General features: G+C 44.9%; 1 protein-coding gene across 1 annotated transcript in view; it reads right to left on the bottom strand.

Moving 5' to 3' along the window:
• Positions 1-20,818, bottom strand: part of DIABLO (diablo IAP-binding mitochondrial protein) — a 151,974-nt gene that overhangs the window by 96,990 nt on the left and 34,166 nt on the right. Inside the window, exons 2-3 of the mRNA XM_086942969.1 lie at positions 14,407-14,527; positions 13,818-13,946 (exon numbers count right to left, since the gene is read on the bottom strand). Of these exons, the coding sequence (XP_086799095.1) occupies positions 13,818-13,946; positions 14,407-14,527 (250 nt within the window). The remainder of the gene's footprint in view (positions 1-13,817; positions 13,947-14,406; positions 14,528-20,818) is intronic.

Below are 20,818 nucleotides of genomic sequence, written 5' to 3'. Positions count from 1 at the left end.
AGATTTTCATAGTAGCTCGTAAAGCAGCGTAAGATCGCATCCTGGGTGTAGACCTCATCCCCTTCCGCTGTGCGCATGGTCACTATGAGGGAGCCTCTTTTCATGGGGTTAGCAAGCCAAGCCAATAGGGTTCCTGATTTGTCGCCCTCTGCATGGGACCTCACTGTATATGTTTTATAATCGAAGCTGCGCTAGCGCTCCGTCTCCTCTGCAACCGCTTTCTTCGCCTCGCTAACTATCCTGAAGCTCAGGATGCCAAGGTCTTAAGAGTTCCAGTTTACGGAGTGTCTTGTTGGCCCTCTCCAGGTCATCTAGAAGTACTTTCCGCACTCATACAGGTTTTCCTATGCAAAACCCCGTTATGACTACTTTGAAGGCATCCCATTCTGTTGCCCTCGCCGCAGTCGTGCCAGCATTTTCCTCAAAGTACTGCGGAATTCCCTTCTCTAGCGCATCTTGAAAAATAGGGTCTTCTAGCGTTTCTGGGCGCAGCCTCCAATTGGGAACACAGGAGACACCAGGGAGCCACTGCATAGCAATCAGTAGAGGATTATGATCCAACACTGTTCTAGCCAGGTACCCAGTTCTTACAATCGCTGGCATTAGGACTGGGGAGCACAGCACTGCATCTAACCTCACATGGAGCTCATGCATATGTGAGAAGTAGGAGTAATCTCGATCGTGTGGGTGTTGTGTACGCCAAGCGTCTACTAGGCCCCACCTTGTTTGCCATTCTAATCTGCCTTTGGCCGTGCGTCGGGGAATCTGCCAGGGGGGGATGTGACCTATCAAGGGAAACGTCCAACACAGAATTAAAGTCCCCTCCCATAAATAGCAGTCCTACAAGGAAGTGTGCTAGGGACCCAGATAAATTCGCCAGAAAGGTCAGCTCGTCAACATTAGGTGCATATACACTGCAGAAGGCAATGTTCTTACCTCGTAACATTCCCTCTATCGCTACGAACCTTCCTTCTGGATCTTTCACCTGTTTGGATACCTGGAATGGAACCCCATCTCTAACCCAGATTAGCGCGCCCCTGGCAAAAGCAGAATATGTCGTGTTGTATACTTGACCCCTCCATCTTCGCTGTAATGCTAGTCCCTCAGTCTTCGTTAAGTGCATTTCCTGAAGCAGCGCAACCTGCACTCCTCTACGTACTAGGTAGGCGTGGATCTTGTGGCGTCGAGTCATAGTATTAAGCCCCCTCACATTCCAGGTGTACATCTCAGGTTAGTCGACTCACCCATTGTCCCACAATGGTCTGTGCCCTCCACACCAATCACTCCCCAAACGCCCTAAACGTGACAACACTTCAGCATCGATGATGAGCCCTCCCGACAACACCCCAAAACATCCCCACACTCCCCTCCTCCCCAGAACAGGACTTAGTAACCTCCATCTAGCTCCCGTCCAAACACTCCTGAATACTAACATTCGACTAATCCCACAGTAGTCACTGTGGGTGTGCCTTAAGGGCACTGAGGGGAGGCTGGCCGCCAACGGACAGCCGCCTAATCTCCGATCTCCTCACTGAGTGATCAAGCCCCATTTAACCTCATAAGTGCTGCGCCCAGTCCAACGGCCGACGGCACCACTACCTAAGGAGTGCTGCCGTCGGCCGTTGGACGTTCCAGCTGCACCTGCGCAATGGAACGTTCAGCACTGGGGCTGGACGTTCCATAGCAGCTAAGGTGATAATAAGCGTCTCAGTTACCTCCCATCTCTCACCCACAATCAGCAATTCCCTCCCAAAGTCCGCAGGTAGCAGTCCGCCATGGCTTGTACAACAAGCTCACACATCTCACTGGAGGCATCTATCCTTCGTCCAGCATTCTCTCCGCCGTCGCTGGGGTGACCACAGGTAAGAGCACACTGCCCGTTTCTGAGCATTAAGTGTATGAATGGACATTATCCTTTTCAGATTCCACCTCATCTTGTGATGGGGCGTCTTGTGTCCCTGACAGTGCGGATACCATCTCCAGGAACCCTCGCCGTTCTGCCGTCGTCTCCGGTAGCGAAGGTCTCCTCAGTCCCTTCTGTCTATTGCGGAGCCGTCGTGACTTTCGCGGCGGTAATCCTTCTGAGCCCATTCTGGGCCTTTGTTCATAGGCATCTTTACCGGATTTGTACAATTCTAGCCAAGTACAGGCATCGTCTGGAGTATCAAAGAACTTTGTTTTGTCGTCTACAATTACTCGTAGTCTAGCTGGAAAGAGAAGGGAGTATCGTAGGCCCTCAGTTCTTAATTCTCTCTTAACAGCCAGGAAAGATGTCCGCCGACGTTGCGTTTCATACGTGTAATCAGGGAAAATGTTAAATTTGCTGTTTTCCACCTGATAGGGACCATTTATTCGTACCTTCTGGAGCAGCAGATCTCTGTCCCGGTAATGTAGCAGTCGGGCCACCACCGGGCGCGGGGGACGACCCTGTTGCGGTGGTTAGGCCGGAACTCTATGAGCCCGCTCCAGTGTGTAGAAAGTAGATAGACCCTCTGGTGCTACCACCGTCTGGAGCCAGTCTTCGAGATAGCGGACCATGTCTTGCCCTTCCACTTTCTCCGGAAGTCCCACTATCCGGATGTTGTTCCGGCAATTGCGACCTTCGGCATCCTCCGCTCTTCTCTGCAGCGCGTCTATGCGGTCTAATACATTAGACATAGAAGCTTTGAGGTCTTTTTGTGCCGGCTCAAGGGTATGGATCCTGTCCTCTATTGTTTTAACCTTGTCGGCCAATTTGCCATGGTCGGCCCTCAACAGACCCAAACCCGTGGCCACTTGTGCGATATCTTGCTGCAGCGCTATGCGGGAGTCTGCTATTGCGGTCAGGATATTGTCCAGTTGAAGTTGTAATTGGGGGTCTCGCAGTTGTCCGGAGTCAGATTGCTCCCCCTTGTCAGGTGCTTCAGTGTCCAATGTCGACTGGGCGCCACCTTTGCTCCCCTTAGGCTTCCCCATAGTGGGGGCCTGCCGATTGCCTCACCGTTAGTGGAAAGGATGATATGTGTCAGGATTACGGATCTCTGCACAGGCTAGCGGTCTCAAGTCCTCAAGTCTTCACCTTATTGATTATTCAAGTTGCGATCGAATTATATCGGTCTCAGGGATCATCAGGGTCTACATAGGCGTGCAACTCTGGGCAATGGCCGGAAAGGCCACCGTCACACGTTTATCAACTCCAGCAGGTCAGAGCAGCACAATCTGTACTTTACCGGTATCTTGACGTGTAGAGGTCAGAACAGACTCCGTGTCACCCAGCAATCACACCGGCCTCCTCACCGGGTCCAGTCGACGGTTGGCCACCATCGCAAAGCCCACTCCGGGCCAAGTGTATTCAAGTTCGCACGTTATGCGACCCCCGGCTACGGTCCAGTGGTCCATTAACTTTCCCTGCACGTGTTCATAGGTCCACGCTCCTCAGTCGCGCCCCACTCGCTTATTTCCTAGCCCTTCAGGTGAAGCTCAGAGTCCAGGGGCTCAAGAGGGGGGGAGGGGGGTACACTCGTGTGTGTCCTGGAGCATCCACAACACTGGCAGTTTCCTCTAGTCTCTTTTACCCCTCCTGTTGCATCCACTGCCCAGTTCCTCTCCGCTCTCTTACGTAGTATTCTTTACCATCAGAGCCTTACAAGGCAGTTCTCATCTACCTTCTTATAGGGGCCGGTCTGCCTCAGGAGCACCTTCATGGGTTCTCGCAGGGTCCTTCTCGGGGGTCCCTGTTGCGGAGTCGTGCTATATCGTGACGCTTCCACTTCTCAGTGCTCCTTCCGCGGCCTCCAAATCCGCTTTTCTGGCCACGATCTGTTCCTGATGAAATGAGCCTTTTCTTCCCTGCCACCACCGCTCCAGGGGAACCAGCAAAGCCGCCTCCCAACGCCCGGTTCCCAGCGTTCTGAGCGCCGTCCTGGTCACCGCTAGCACACGCCTGCAGCCAGATGTCCCGGGCTCCCCATCTCCCGAATCACACCGGGTCCGTCTTCTCAGCAGGTCGGCAATGGCAATTGGGGGCCTGGGGGGGATTCAGGGAGGCCCCGTTCAGTGCTCTGCGATGCCCCCACCTCTGTTAGTGCACCTCAGTCACGGATGCACGGTCGGAGACGGCTCCCGGGTGCATCCGTGACTGAGGTGCACTAACAGAGGTGGGGGCATCGCAGAGCACTGAACGGGGCCTCTTTCTGGGAGGAAATATGATCTTGTATAAGAAAGATAGCAGGAACTGTATTCGAAATGGGCCCATTGGTACACTTGCTGGACTATGTGGGAGAGAATGGGTCATTGTCTTTTACCTCGTTGGGCGGCACTCTTATTTCTCATCTGTGCCTGGCAGCAAGGCTAGTTTTAGTCTATACCTGGAAGTCACCCGAGTCTCCTATTGCTTTGTGCTGCTCCACACTAAACATTTATGCGATGGAGAGGCTGACAGGAATAATAGACAATGTAAAACAAAAAAGGAGGTATATTTCGCACATACATCAAAAGAGATAGTGTTATAATTAGAGGAGACAGGTTTGTAGCAATTTGGTTATCACACGTGCTGTACTTCTTCTTGCTCCATGGGAACTAATGATTAGAAACAAATAGATTTCCATTATTGCCACCGATAGTTATTCTGCATCTGTTTAATTAAAGGAGCCTGTGTGGCCCTATCTGTGGTTAAAACTCTTTGTACTTCCGGCCAATCACAAAATACTGTGATAAGTCATGCTTATTCTGCCTCAGTGACATGTGTGTCTCCTCCACTAACAAACTTTAAATGAAGTTTTTAACAAAGGGCATCAGATAAATATGTGATGGTATTATCTCATGTTTTTGCAACTCAATTTTCACAGGTTGAGAACTGGGATTCACCTTTACAATATTGACTAGTGCTGCATTTCAGTATCCACAAGAACTTTTTAATTTTGGTTAATTACATGGATTTGAATTCTGCAGTACATCGGTCTCTTATACAGTGCATTAAAAAGAAATCCTTATGTGCCACCTTTCTTTTCTTCTGATCTGTTCAGCTCCTCTACTAGCTAAGTTTCCCATACCTCATAGCTGTGCAGTAAAAGAGGGAGGGAAATCGGTAAAAAAAAAAGGATTTCCCCTACATATCCAGAGTTTCTTCAGCCAATCAAAGGATTACATTAAATACTACAAATTGATCCTTCACACAGAGGTTCATGTTTTAATAAACATTGCTACCTACGTGTCATAGCTCACTTCAAGTCAAAGAAATTAACACTGGAGTAATATACATAGCATATATCACATTCGACCCAAACTATATGCATAGATGTAGATGCATGCAGATCCACAGTTCGCTTCCACATACAATCTCTGGAGTGCCAAAGGACCTATTCCCTGCTGGAGACCACCACCTGTGTGTGACCCTATGCAAAAAGTTTAGCAAACTGACCCAAGAGGCTTTGTCCACCTTCTCTCAAATTACCCCATGAAAGCGGCTATCTTGCTTGCTTACTAACAATAATATCCACTACGACTCGCAACTTTAACCTCCATATTATCTTTCTCCCACAAATCAATAATACTCTATGATATGAAACTGACTGTAATCCCCTCAACGTATTTCAAAGCTTATGCCAACATCTTATTATACAACAACGATAAAATCATGTTTCCAGCCTTGGACAAAGATCTTCAATCTTTCATACATAAACAAAAGGCATTCAAATCGTACTCCAACCCTACATCTTAGATGCCCGTTCCTTCTTTGTCCACGGCTCCTAACAGGACTAAACCCTCACCCCTCCCAAAGGACCTGCTGCCCTCCTCCTGCTCCACTCGGCTCTTGATATTTCTCATACCGCTCCTCACAAAACAGTCTTCACAGGAGGTAGCCCACAGCTCCCACAAGTTGGCAGGCAATCAAAGCTTCACTAACCTCAGCTGGATTTCCTATGATCTAAACTGCAAGGTCAGGCCTCCTAGCTAGACTTCTAAATGGGCTGTTTAAGTCAGAAGGACTCCTTCACCTGTTATCTTGCAGCAACCTGTAACCTAAATCAATCAATCCTCCAAGTACACTATGGATGTTCACCCAAACTCAGATTCTCCAAAGTTCATCAACAACACAATCATCAAGGAAAGAACTTCACCTGAGACCCCCAGCTAGAGGTATTTTGCAGCAAACTGTGGAATGCCTGAAGACTCTGAATGGCAGGAGGCCCTCGCCTCGCCCTGTGAAGCCGCGATCCCCTCAAGATTAAAACTGGTCCAACTCAAAATACTGCACCGTACGTACTACACCAGACCACTCTGCACAAGATAGGAAGAGCCATGCATAAATTCTGCCTACGTGGCTGTGGGGAGGAGGGGACATTTTTCCACACCATCTGGGAAAGCAGGTTCATGGTGACATATTGGACGGCAGTGATGCGCACGATTTCTCAAACAATAGGCATCTCCCTGCTGCCGGAGCCTTGTCGCTGCTTGCTGAATGTGTGGGAACCTAATAACCTGAACCACCGGCAGCAGGACTGGGTAATGTTGGGCATGTTGATGGCAAAGCGCAACATCGCCAGGCTGTGGGGCTCGGCAGTACCACCGACACTTCGTAATTGGTGTAGGGACATGGATGAGGCGATGGTGGCGGAGAGGGCTGTCTACATCCACCGTGGCTGCCCAAGAAAATGGGGTAAGATATGGGGGGCGTGGAACACGTTTAGGGGTAACATCTGCGAACCACCAGCCACCACTGGGGAAGGTGAGGAATCAGACTAGTAGTGCTTGGTCAGGATGTACAGTTGAGCTAATGATATGTTTACAATGTCATGTCCAATATTTGCGATCCAAACTTGAATGTAATTGCAAAAAGGCCCGCTAAAGTATTCATGTATCTGTTGTAACAATCCTGTGCAGATCTGTCCCATTTTCATTGTTATTATAAAATAAAATAAAAACATAAAAAAAATAAAAATGTGGAATGCCCTTTTTTGGGAGGTCAAATGTTGCCCCACCTGTTTGCTCAGGGGACCGGACACCTTCAACCACACGCCCGCACTAAGGGGAGAGCCACTGTGATATCCAACACAGCCGCTGGGGACTCAAAAGTCCCAGAAATATCCTGGGACCATTGCAGCTGGGTGCCATTGCTGGGCACTTATAGTGTGCGCTGCAGTCTCGCATTGCGGGACACGCGCAGGCCGTTCCTGGGTGAATCCCAGGTCAGGAGTGGCCCGTCCCGCGACCGGAGAAGACTGGACTGGGTCACCCCCCTAATGTCTACCATGTTAAGGTACCAGTGATTGCTAATTCTGGCCCCTGTACTATACTTCTTAAACGGATTTCAAGATCTACTTTCTACACTTGACTGCTGACTGGCTTCCATGTGGTAGTTCCATCTCTGACTTTCTTGTGATATTGATCCCTTTGCTTTGTTTTGCCTTTGATAGTTGCATGTGGGCAAACGGAAGGCCACCTGGGGTTGGGGAAAAGTAAAACAAAATCCAACAAGACATTTAAATCGTCAGGGGAAAACTGTAAATGATAGGATTAACATTCTTTTGGAAGAATGTGAACAGGTCTTGGTCCTGGACCCTTTTGATGTTCACTCAAGAGGATCTAGTTCCCCTACTGGCCATGCAGCAGAAAAGTGTTGTAGAATGCCAAGGATGTTTTTGAGGTCAAGGCCTCAGGGACACGATCTTTCCATTGAAGCCCAGATTGCACGACCTCCAACTTCTATTGCTACTTCCTCAGCCACTTCTCCTTCACCAGTTCCCCCTATCCCTGTCTGAAACTATCTTTTGCAGCAATCGTTTTGCTCCTTTGTGTGAGCTGCAGGAGAAGCAGAGAACTGACAGTAATTTTGTTAATGCTTCTTATAATTTCGAAAGTCAAATGTCTGGAACAGCAGTGCCTGGTAGCTTTACTGCCAATGAGGTTTCACCTAATTCTCTTGTACAATCCTCGAAGGAGGAAGTGGGTATTTTAAAATCCTTGGTCTCCTCGTTGACCTTCACACTTAACTTGCTATTAGCCTCTAGAAGGCCCCAGCATTTTCAACCCCCTCAATTGTATCCTGCACCTCCTTGTGGGTCCATATCTCAGGCCAAGTACCAACCATCAATCCAGAATTGCGAACTCTAGAGAGTTCTTTCCTTAGGCCAAAAGAAAGGAGGGTTGACATTCCCCAAAAAAACACAAATATCGGTAACCTTGCTATTCATTACCCATCCTGAGAGAAAATTCAAACAATTTGGCCTACGCCCATAGGGGACTATAAAGATCAAGGAAATAACACTCCTGGGCAGGAGCAAACATGGTACCTTAGATCACATTACGATGACTAACATCTCTAGGCTGTCCAGCTCTTCATCTATAGAGACAAAAGGGTCCCCAAGAACAAGGCAATATGCTGGATTCGTCACCTTCAGGGTTGTCGTTCATTCATTCGAGATGACATCGTAAGTGCGAAAAAGTTAGGAAGTAGTAGCCCTGGGTTTGATAACCTGCAATTAATCTGGACAACCCCTGCAAATAATCAAGTGAACTTAGATCATAGGACCTCCCTGCAAGGTAAATCTAAAATGCAATTCAAATACACTAGAACACAAGGACATTATAAGTACTGAGCTACCTACATCACCACTTAGGCGTATTGACTGACTCAAGAAGGTACCACATGTGCATACAAATACACCTTGAACAACATTTCTTAATGTTAGTTGTCCTCTTACTGAGGAGGATAGTGGGGAGCCAGTCTATGTAATAAGTAACACCTTCCCTAGCATAAATGTAACTCCATTTGATAAGTCGCAATTTTTCAGCATTTCACTTACCCCTACTCTGTATGGATCTGCATGTGTCAGCTCGGCTTCTATAAAGAATCTTACAACCACGGCACTCTGACAGGGACGGCACTTGTAGCTCCTATTGTAGTTCCTATTGTAGCTCCTATTAGTCAGGGAGAAGTTCTCCTGGTACCCAATGGTAAAATTAGTACACTATCAAAAGTTTCCTGGAACATAGCAGGCTTAGGGAACAAACCGCCACAAGAAGACTGGGGGGGCAGGGGGGGCTTTCATTCACAAAGAATAAGGTTATTATGTTCCAGGAAACTTGGGGTTTAACACCAAGCATACTTTAAGAATTTTTGTGTACCAGCTACAAGTTCACAAGCAGGTAGACCCTCGGGGAGATTAACAACATGGGTCAATATTGCACAAGGTTGCTGGGTGAAACAGTTTAATATAAATTCACCAGATATTCTAGGTCTGGAACTCTGGAGAAAACTTATTTTATATAATGTTTATAATAGAAGTTCCCCAAAGTCAACTGAGTCTCTGACTCTGCTGGTACTACGATATTATCTAGAAGGACTAGAAAGAAATGTTGCTGTTATTGTGGTAGGAGAATTTAATGTTAAATTTGGTCCATCAGCAGTTTTGAGAGGCATTGCATATGAAGATCAAGCCCAAGCCATTCCCTCAATTCACTGCACCATGTAAAATCCATGACAAGAGGGGGGCAGCAATCAGTGGGAGAGCCAGAGGCCACCTTTTTTAACCTTTTTTAACAGGGCCGAGAATTCCTCCTCAGAGATCGGGGGTATCTGTTTAACTGAGTGGGGGTTGGAGGTGACAGGGGTCGTGATCGGCTGATAAGGCCGAGGGAGTCCGGCAGGAAATACTATTTTTAATTTTTACTATTTTGTCAACAAAAAAGGAGTTAAGGGAGTCACAGAGAGCCTGAGAGGGGAGGGGTTTAATGGTCACCCTGTCTGGGTGCGACAGTTCTTCTACAATAGAGAAGATATCTTTTGCCTTAGAGGCCGAGTCTACAATTTTTTTGGAAAAGTATGAAGTTTTTGCCTGTAGAATACCTTGCTTATATTCTTTGAGCCGAGCCGCAAATACCAGCTTCTTCTCTGGGGCGTAATCTCGCCGCCAGCAGCGCTCGGCCTGTCTAAGCTTAAGTTTCATAGCTTTGAGTTCCTCTGAGAACCATCTTTGCGCGTCATGGGGGCGCTTTAGTTTAACGCGTTTAAGAGGAGCTACAGTGTCACTTGCTGATTCGAGCCATCGCCTTAAGCCTAAGGCCTGGGCGTCTAAAGAGTCACACTCAGCAGGGGGGGAAACCCTGAGTAGGGTGACAAATTCGCCAAGATCGGCCCTATTCCAGTTCCTGGCTAAGAGGTTTCCCTCGAGGGTACGAATGGCGTGAGAGGTAATGGCAAAGGAAAAATAGATAATAAAATGGTCAGACCAGGGGCAAGGAAGAATGAGAGGTGTGGAAATATCCAGGTTAGAAGTCCAAACCTGGTCTAAGATATGGCCCTTGACGTGGGTTGCTGAATGGATATGTTGAGAACAGTTCATGCCGACTAACAGGTCGGTAAAGGTAGATGAGCAAGCGCTCTCTCTGACGTCAGAAGGCCAGTAATTAAAATCCCCTATAATCAGAATTTTCGAATTATTTATTACCAGCTGGAAAAACATGTCACCAAACAGTGAGGGGAAACTGGGCATGGGCTTGGGGGGCCGGTATACGAGGGCGCAAATAAGAGGGGCCACCGAGGATTCAAGTCTTAAAATAAGGCAGTCGACCAGGAGGATGGTGGCCACATCTATCGAGGAAAATCTGATAGAGTATTTGATGATGGCTGCAACCCCACCACCCGGCTTGCCCAAAGATCTATTGGCTTGAAGGATGTAGTAGCCCGGCGGGACTGCCGCGAGGATGTCGGGGGATGACTCCTCGTTGAGCCAAGTTTTGGTGACCAGCAGTATATCTAGTTTCTCCACGTCTAAGAGCTGAAAAATCTCCAGCTGATATTTAACCAGCGAGCGGGTGTTCAAGTAGCTCACCATGAAATTGGAGTTTACAGCTCTTTTAGCAGGAGAAGGAGAAGCAGTCCGAGAAAATAGCAGAGAAAGAGGTGGTGTCATAGCCAGGGGGGGGGGGGGCATGGGGAGTCAAATTCCAGGAAAGCCTTCCGGGGACAAAGGAGTCCCAGTGAGTCCAGGCTGGGAAGTATGGTGGGGCAGAGAGGCCAGCGGTCATGCAAACGTCTCAACTCTGGGGCTGGGTAAGAAATAAAATTGGCAGAGTTATCTTTGGCGGGCTCCCTGCGCCTCCGGCCGGCCATTGCGATTTATGGCTTAGCCCCACCCCCAGCTAGACCGCAGCGAGCGCCCCCACGGGATCCGGGTACCTCACCCAAGATGGCGCCTGCCCTCCACAACAATCGGCTCGTCAGCCGCGGTGGAACGGGGCAGGGAGCCAACCCCTGGAGCGGTAGCGGGTATTGAATCACCCGCGATGTATTCCCGGAAAGAGTCAGGCAAGTAGAGTGCAAAAAATAGATAAATAGAAAAAATAGAAAAGTTTTAAAGAGTACAGAACGATAGTAAAATCAATTGAAAAGAGCAGCAGAGGGTACAGTGGTAGAACGGGTAACAGAAGAGCTAACAGAATCAAGGCCGCTGATTCATCCGCATCCAACCTACTTCGAATAGATTCTGTAACCGCCAAAAGGGCAGATTCCGTGCTATGGCGGGGGCAGAACCCATGTTGAGATGGGTCAAAGATGTTATGCTCATCAATGTAGTTGGATAAGATGACATTGACGTGGGCCTCAACCACTTTCGCCTTAAACGGGAGCTGTGATATCGGGCGATAGTTGCCTGGATCCTCAGGGTCTAGAGATGTTTTTTTCAGCAGTGGAATGATCTTTGCATGCTTCCATGCCCTGGGAACGGAGGCTGACTTCAGCAAAAGGTTAACCAGTTCTAAGGCCACTGGGGTGATAAGAGGTAGAATCTGCCGGAAGTGACTTGCTGCCAGCGGGTCAGCAGGTGAGCCAGATTTAATCTTGGCGCTTATAGTCTGGAATTCTTCCAGCGACAGCAATGGCAGGAAAACCAGGCCATTGTTTGTCGCATTAGCTGGCCCTGCTAACTCGACATTTACCTTAAGTATATTCCCAGATGAGAGGTTTTGGTAGATCTGATCCACTTTACCCATGTGGCATGTGTTTGTGTACATGCTCATAACATTTTTAAAATAACAACTCCCAACACCTCCTACCTCATCTAAATTGACAACACTCAGCCTTACCTGAAAGGCTCTTGAACCCCTGGAGACAACTTTATGACTTATTAGTGCCAGTACAGTCATGCCTATGTGCCGCCAACATTCTAAACTGCCAACACACCAGCACTGACTGCCCCTAACCTGTAGGCTGAGTGTTTAATCCCATATAAGCAACATAGCAAAAGGAGCTAAACTACTAATTAAACTCTGCATGGAATTAAACATTTGCTCTTAATTAAAGATGTAAAGATGTTGTCCAATCACTAGCCCTTTTCAGATGAGACCATAGAAACATCTTGCTAATGGGGATCCAGAAACTCCAATTTGCTCCCCTGAAAGTTATCTTCCATTCCGCTAAAACACTGGTTTGGGTTTTCCATGAAGTACGATCACCTCATTCTTGAGAACTTTGAACAGCTTCCAGGCTAAAGCAAAAAACATCTTGAAATGTATGTGCATTATTCACAAATCTCTTCATTCAAAGATCCCGAAGTACCTTTCTAAAAATCTGGTTGTCTCTGGAGGACCCTGACATATTTGCAGCATTAAGATCCTCCTACTGGAAATGCCCAGTTGCAAAAAGAAATGAACCCTTAAACAATCCTGCTCAGGAAGCAAACACAAGTTGTGGAACTGCATGACCTCATTAATGAGAACAAACCCTTCTCTTGAGGTCTTCAAGGCTGAGCCGAAAGGTCTACGTTCCAACAATTTCTCCTATCATGTCCCATTACCTTCTTCATGTAGCCTGTCTTTCACCCTAATGGGACTTACAAAGACTTAAAACTGCCTGGGAACAGGATGTAGGAGACCTGGATGAGGAGGATTGGGTGGAGGCGCTGGAGGGTCCTAAAGGGGCGGCAATATCTACACGTTTGAGGCTCATCCAATTCAGATACCTACATCGCACATATTATACCCGGCAGCGCTGGTGTAGGGCGAATTTGGTGGCGTCTCCCGACTGTCTTCGGTGCGGGACGGAGGTAGGCACACTGCTACACACGGTCTGGGATTGTGGGGCACTGAGGAGATTTTGGGATGGAGTGTTCCGATGTCTCAGTGAGGTTCTGGCCTGGGTGCTTCAGAGGGACCCTAAGCTGGCCCTGTTACAGGTTATGGCGGGGGTGGGGGGGCAATAGATCTAAGCGTCACCTAATTCTATTGGGACTCACGCTGGCCAAAAGGGACATTGCACAATCCTGGAAGTCACCCGAGTCCCCTTGCTCGTGGCCTGGAAGGCTGGGCTAGACTTCTGCTTGGGGCTCGAACTATCTATCTTTCTTGCAAGGGGCTGCCCCCGAAAGCACTTCAAAATTTGGAAGTGGTGGGCGGACTATCGGGGACTGGAGCTGGACCCACCGCCTGAAGACTCTGTCCTCCCGACTATCTGATATGTTGCCAACCAAGATGTTGTTGTTTGTGCATTGGTGTACTTGGCATGCTTCATTTACGGTCCGTTTTGTGTATGTGGGACAGGCAGCGGCACGTGGGGGGGGGGGAGGGGTTGTGGGAGGGTGGAGGGGTCTATTCCTTGGTTTCTGTACACTTGCTAATATGCATCATTGTGGAAAATGGCTACTGTTGATGTTGTTGCATTGATGAGGGCATTTGACTCTGGAAGGCAGAGCTATGCATGGAATGTTTTTTTTCTTTACAGCCAATAAAATCTGTTTAAAAAAAAAAGTTACAGTTTCAAATCCCTGGTTGCCAATCAAAAACTTTTTCGTCCTGGGAGCAAAACTGAAACTATTTAATCCCAATCGAATAAAAGCACTCACCTTGGTATATTCTGTTAAAGCTTCAATTAATGCATATGTTGTTTGTGAAAGGTAGGTATGTGTGCTGTCTGTTACCAAGGAAACAGCCCTTTTCATTAAGGATTCATAGGAAAGAGTTGGTTCTGTTCGCTGAAAAACAAAAATGATACTTAGCCAACTGTTCTGTTCCAAAAAGGAAACAAGTCAAAATTAATAATCTTAAACTGTAAACCCATTTTAAAACCTGTTATCTGTTTTAACTTTAACTCATTAGGAGCGTCGAACGTTCAGCGCCCAGTGCTGAACGTTCGACTAACGGGTGCGGCCCCGTCGGCCAACGGTCGTGCGCAGCACTGGCAAGGTAGTGCTCGCGACGACCGTTGGCCGACGGCAGCACTTAAAGGGTTAATCGTTTGTTTTCTGACCTTCACAATGTAAAATACATCTTTTATAACTGTGCAGTCTTTCTTATATGACAGAACGAAAAACCAAAGAAAGTTGACAAAATAGGGTAAAGAGGCTTTAAGATTCTCACAAGTGGGTTATTCAGAGGACAAGATGGCATGTATTGGCTTGCAGTACCATAAACAAAGAAATGCACGTTGAATACCTGTCCAATGGGCACAGCACAGAGAGTTGCTCCAAAACCCAATGCCACAACTTTACGCCAATGGCCCCTTACTCCAGATAAAGAATTCTTTTGTACCTCAGCCAGAACCGGAACACTCTGTCTGCAATTTTGCAACAAAAAAAAAAGAAACAAAAAAGTAATGACATTGATAAAATAATAACTGGAATACTACCCTCTGAACAAAGCATTTATTTACAGGAGTTATAAAGTGTACCGACACAATTCAGACAATTTTGCTTTTAATAGTTTTACTGAGAATGTAATTGTCAGTGTAAGCAGGATTCTATACAAAACAATATACAGCAAAAACCTGTTCCTAAAAGTTTTGATTCTAAAATAATGATTCCAAGACAAACATTTTTGCAAAGAAATCTATTATAACTAAAATTAAGGTTTATGTTTTTAAACAAGTTTGTTTTTAATTTTAAAAGTTAAAATGATTTACAGAATGAAAAATTAATTTCAATAAAATATCGCCAGAACATTATATCTTGAAGGCAAATACAATAATTAAACATAAAATAATGTGTATGTTCCCCAATCCTTGATATAAACTATAAAATACACATTTAACAATAGGAGATAAATCAATAGAACGTTGAAATACATATGTAGTGATGCACATTTATCAGAACAACTTCGAAAAATACTACCCTAACATTTGATTCTTCAAATATTCAATGAATAGTGCCCTATTTCTATTTGATGTATGTCCCTTAATGTTTATAAGGTTGCGAGAACGCTTGGATTGTTAACATTCCAAATGGCCTGGACAGCACCTATGAATAGTTGGAGCTACTGTGCCCAGGCAAGCTAGACATACCGAAAGAGGAGCATGTGTCAATCCCACAAATATGAAATTGTGCCAATAGTTTTTCTTTTTAATATCAAGGCCACATAATGGGCATACAAGTGTTTAACTGTATGTCACTTCACAGGTTTCATTCCTTTTCCTGAATATACCAAGTCAATATGCATATCAAGTTGTTTGCATTCTCCCTTCCAAATGACAAGTATTTATTTGGCTTTCCCTAACGTCCTTCATTGTGCAAACGTCTCAGGTTTTATTATAATCGAAGCAAGTTATAAAATAAAATGGTTATTCGTGCAAGTTATCTGGGGCGATAAAAGTAAATCATGTAGCAAATGATCATGTTTATCTAGTATGATGGGTGAGCCTAGGTCTCTTGTCCACATGCTGCTTGTGGCTTGTAACCAAAACTGCAACCAGCAACAAATTGCTATCAAGAAACAGCCCATAGTAAGACTTGATCAATTTAGTCCATGTAAAAATATTTATTGCTTACTTATCTTTAGAAGTTGAAACTTAATTTACAATAGGCTTGAAGAAATGTGTAAGAACATAATTAATTGTTCTTGGGAATTCCATACTTCTATTCTAATTTGTCAAAATACACAAATTCTTTCAAGATTCTCAAATGTTTCTGAATTTCAGTTGAATAATGCATGCAGCGCCTAAAGAGGTTACGATATAGGAAAGTGGGAACTGCACAGTTATTCAGTCAGTCAAAAGTACAGTTTATTTAGACATTAGGTCTTTAAACAACATAAAAACATACCATTTTATGTAAATATTCTAAAATCATTACAAATTCATCAACCAACGCCATTATAGTAGTCCAATTTCTACATGCTTCCTTTCAAAATTACACAGTACTCCTCACCTAGGTCATAAACACGCATATATAAAAATATAAATAGTTTTTAAAACGATAAAATTCCGATTCTAAAATATTTTTTAAAGGTATATATGAAGTAAAAATTATCTAAAATCCCTATCCATAGTAGCTTCTATCCTAACTTACAGCCAACGATTTCCTTTCCCATAAAAAACATTTGTACAACCTTCATATACTTTGCAATGGCTATTGAAATTTCAAGGTTTGACATATCTGTAAGATTTTCAATAGCTTGTGCATGCAAACCAGTACCATATTTTAAAAAGATAGGGAGTAAAAACTGTTCCTGCAGAGCTAACAATTTTAGGCAGTCCATTAGGATATGTAGATTATAACATTGTGTGCCCAACCTGCATGTACATTTACCATCAGGTGGCATCAATTCTGTTTTTATTCTACCATTAGTCATAGCGAGATGAATGCCAATTTTCAATCTAAGTACTTCTGATTCAAGCCATTGATTAGGCAATACATCCAGATAGGGGTACCAGATTTCTTTCACCCAGCTATTTATCATACATTTTGCAGATTCTTTCTTTCTCAGATACTCCTTGTCTTCCATCCTAGACATTTCCTTCCCTAGAGTTCTTAGTTCACTCTTGGTTACTTCTGTTTGTAGAGTCTACTGATCAATTCTCACGTTTAGGAGTTCACCAACAGTGTATAGTTTCTTTCTGAACTCTATGGCCCATTTTAGGAGACTATGCTAAATCTTATTCCGTACACCATTGTGACACTTTCGTGGCTTCTCCTGTCCCCAATCTTTCCCAGAATCATAATGGGGCCACTTGCATCTGTACATTCCATAAAGAACTGCCCAACTCTAACCTAATTGCCTGGATCATAGATAAGCCCAACAATGACATTAGAGGTTTATGCATTTCCCTACCTCGATATCCCAACTGCTGTTGCCGCTAAAGCAAAGAACTTCTGCTCCTGAAGTAGTTGCAGGGGTATCATAACATTATAGGCCTATCCCCATAGGTATATCCCCATAACTGCGGTTACATTTTTTCAGCCCAGACACGGATGTATGGGCTTTGGCTTTCTGAGCCTCCATATGTGTGTACCACTTTAGAGACTTATCAAACAAGACCCCAAGATTTTTATACTCAATCCATTAGGGTGCAAGTATTAATACAACAGATATGTTTAATGCTTTAAAAATTCTGCCCTAAATTAGTAACAAAGCAAAACCAAAGGGGATGATGGACGGAGTGTTGAACATTGCAAGCCCTCACCCCCAGTCAAATGATCTGGGTTTAATCCATCGTCATTCTTTAGCTCACTCTGCCACCCCAGTTCAGACATGGCCATATGCAAATCATTCTGACCCTGTGCCTCATCGGAACAGTCCAGCCCGAACTGCCAAGCCATGTCTTCCCTGGACCGGAAACAAGCATCCTGGGACCGGTTTCTGGCTAATCAACCGTCATCAGCCAGACTTGCTTGAATCCAGTGGCAAAGTGAGCAAGGGACCCATGTCTGGGCATATCCTGCCAACTGAGGTCGGACAAAGCAAAACCAAAGGGGATGAATGACGGAGTGTTGAACATTGCAAGCACTCACCCCCAGTCAACTGATCTGAGTTTAATCCATCATCATTCTTTAGCTCACTCCGCCACCCCAGTTCAGACATGGCCATATGCAAATCAGTCTGACCCTGTGCCACTGGACTGTTCCCATGAGGCACAGGGTCTAGGCTGATTTGCAGATGGCCAGGTCTAAACTGGGGTGGCGTAGTGAAGAAAAGAATGATGGATTTAACTCAGATCTCTTGATTGGGGGCGAATGTTTTGATTTGTTCAGCATTCCGTCCATCAATTGTGTGTCTTTTACTAAAATAGTAACACGGTATTGGATGTCTTTAGTTTCACCTTATAACATTTTGAATGACAAACCTTAAAAAGCATTGCCTTGCAAAAGGAATATTCACTACACATCAGATGTAAATAAAGGTGTATGGCATAATGTGTTTAACTTCACGTTCATCATGATTACAATTTCTCTCCCAGTGCCAAGAGTTGACCAATGAAGAAATTTAAAACCGGTGTACCTAACTCACCCTGTCACATAAATATGATGAAGCCAATCCAGTGATGTTTGTACTTTTTCCTAGGCATATATAAACAATATTACTGTGCTTAAATTTATTAATTTTATTAATGTATTTGTATTCTTTTTATTGATTTTAAGGCAGGTATTCCAAGGAAAGAAATTTCATGACACAATACATAAATCCAGACACTTAGGGCTAATAATAAAAAGAAATCCACCCCTTACAAATACTACACAAACAAATCCATCTCCTGAAACAAATACACCAGCACCTCTTTTCACTACTCCCCAAAAACAAAACATATCACGCACAACAGCACAACAAAATCTCCCAAACAAAACACCTAATAATACTTACCATCACAAAATACAAACACACACCCACCTTTCAAACTACACAAAGGAACAAACTCCAATGCCAAGCTTTCTCTCTTCCACCACACCGAACACACATACAGCAACACAGCAACTCTCTTCCAACCGCCTCTTATCCATTGGGCAATTTAGAACCTTACTACATGACCCACGTGCTTCACCACCACACCAGACTCATACACCTTCTGGCCTAAACACGTACAAACAATATAAGCAACATGACACACCTCACAACTTCGCTTCTCCATGTCTACTGCACAACAAGGTTCCAACACTAAAACAACAGAGCGCACAAACTCACTCTCAAACACAGTCTCCACCACCCACACACGCAGACCCATCAAAATGCCTTCTTAGCCTGCTGGACGAGGACCACGTTATAGAACAGCTTCACGATTGCTATCATAATACAGCTAATAACAGCTCTAAAAACACACCTGCTACAAACCCACATAATACTGATCACTCTTCTACAAAACAAAGTCTCACTGTCACCAAAGCACATTCTCTAAACTGTCTACTAATAAATGCTTGATCGCTCTCTAAAAACAAACCTCTTATCTACGACCTTCTTACTGACGCAAAACCAGACACACTATTCATAACTGAATCATCATTGAGAGATGATATGGATCCAGTCCTGCATGAAGCCATTCCTCAAGGCTATCAAACGATCACCCAAAATCGTATAGACAAAAAAGAAAAAGGTGGCCTAGCTGTTGTGTTCAGGCAAACATTACATACCACTAAAGTTGACGACATCTCCATAAAGCATTGTGAGGCTCTTCTCACCAGATGCAATCCTACACTGTCTTCCTCCTGTAACTTCCTCTCCTTTACAGACCTCCAACTACCAAGGCGACATTCCCAGATGCATTTCTAGACACAGTTCAAACCTGATAACAATACACTCCAAACTATGCATTCTGGGCGCCCTCAACATTTGGTTTGACAAACCCAATGTGACCCATCCAAAAACAATAATCACTGGCCTCGACGCACTGAACCTGCATCAGATTGTCCTCAAACATTGCTGGACATATCCTAGATGTCATTTTTGCTAATACCGAACTAGTTACACCTTTCGAACTAGAACTCCGGTGACATGGTCAGATCACCATTTGCTTCCTTTCCAACATAAAACAACACTAAGCGACTCACCTAAAACCACCTTACATGCATCCACCTATCGACCGTGGAACAAACTCAATTTGGAACACTTAGAGACACAACTAACATTCAGTACAGATCTGGAAACAAATTCTGTTCAAAACTATATCAGTGGCTACAGGAAGCTTTTGATATCTTGATACCACTCAAAACCACAAAACAGAACAAAAGAAAAAACAAGCACCTTGGAGAAATACCGAGATAAAAGACCTAAAACGACAAATTAGAAAGCTGCAACGTGCCTGGCTCAAAACAAAAATCAAATAAGACAAACCAGCTACTGAAAATTAACAGATTATACAAGTCAGCTATCAAAAAAGCTAAGAAAAGGTACTATTCACACAGAATTCAAAATGCTAAATGTGCAAATAAAGAATTCTATTAAATACTCTATGAATATCGTAAATAGAGCTCCCGGTTTTCCGTTTAACTGGTCTTTTAACTATCTTTCTTCTCTTCCTCTCTCACCTGGGTCAGCACTTTAGTGCAGAGATACCCCTGCGGGATGATTCGTTGCACTACATAACGTTTTTTTTTTTATTCTCCCTCGTTGGTGTCGCTAAATGCCCCTCCCCCGCTCGTTATCATCTGCCCCCGCACCTACCCCTCTCGTCTTGTTCTTTAACCAGCAACACCCTCCAATCGCTCTTACCAGAACTGGGCGGCAAACTGAGGGATTGCCCAGAGTGTGAAAAGCCCTAGCTAGCTACGCGCCACTGCATTATATAGCCTCTATAGCATCCTTTGTAATATTTTTTATGGCTCTGTACACAGAACCCTCAGTGAAATGTGGTGTCCCTTACTCCACATACGCCCACGGTGCCAGCATTCACTGCTTGAATTGACGGAGGAATAGCCACAGAGGTGATTATTCTGGTTAAAAACCAGGCTCGATCATGGAATAAAAGGTGCACACTTTTTTATTTTTTATTACAATCAGTACTTTGAATGGATAATTTTGATCACAATCAAAAAATGACAGTGGTACTACTCCTGAAATTACGTTACTTCCAAGACACAACTAGGTGACATCTTATACTGTTCAAGTATGTCTTTGCAGAAGCGCTACACAATAGAGTTTCTAGTGT

This window comes from Lissotriton vulgaris, chromosome 11, assembly GCF_964263255.1.
Source record: "Lissotriton vulgaris chromosome 11, aLisVul1.2, whole genome shotgun sequence".
Classification (NCBI taxonomy): Eukaryota; Metazoa; Chordata; class Amphibia; order Caudata; family Salamandridae; genus Lissotriton; species Lissotriton vulgaris.
Note: the sequence above shows the minus strand (reverse complement) of the source record. Positions and strands in the feature narration are given on the sequence as shown.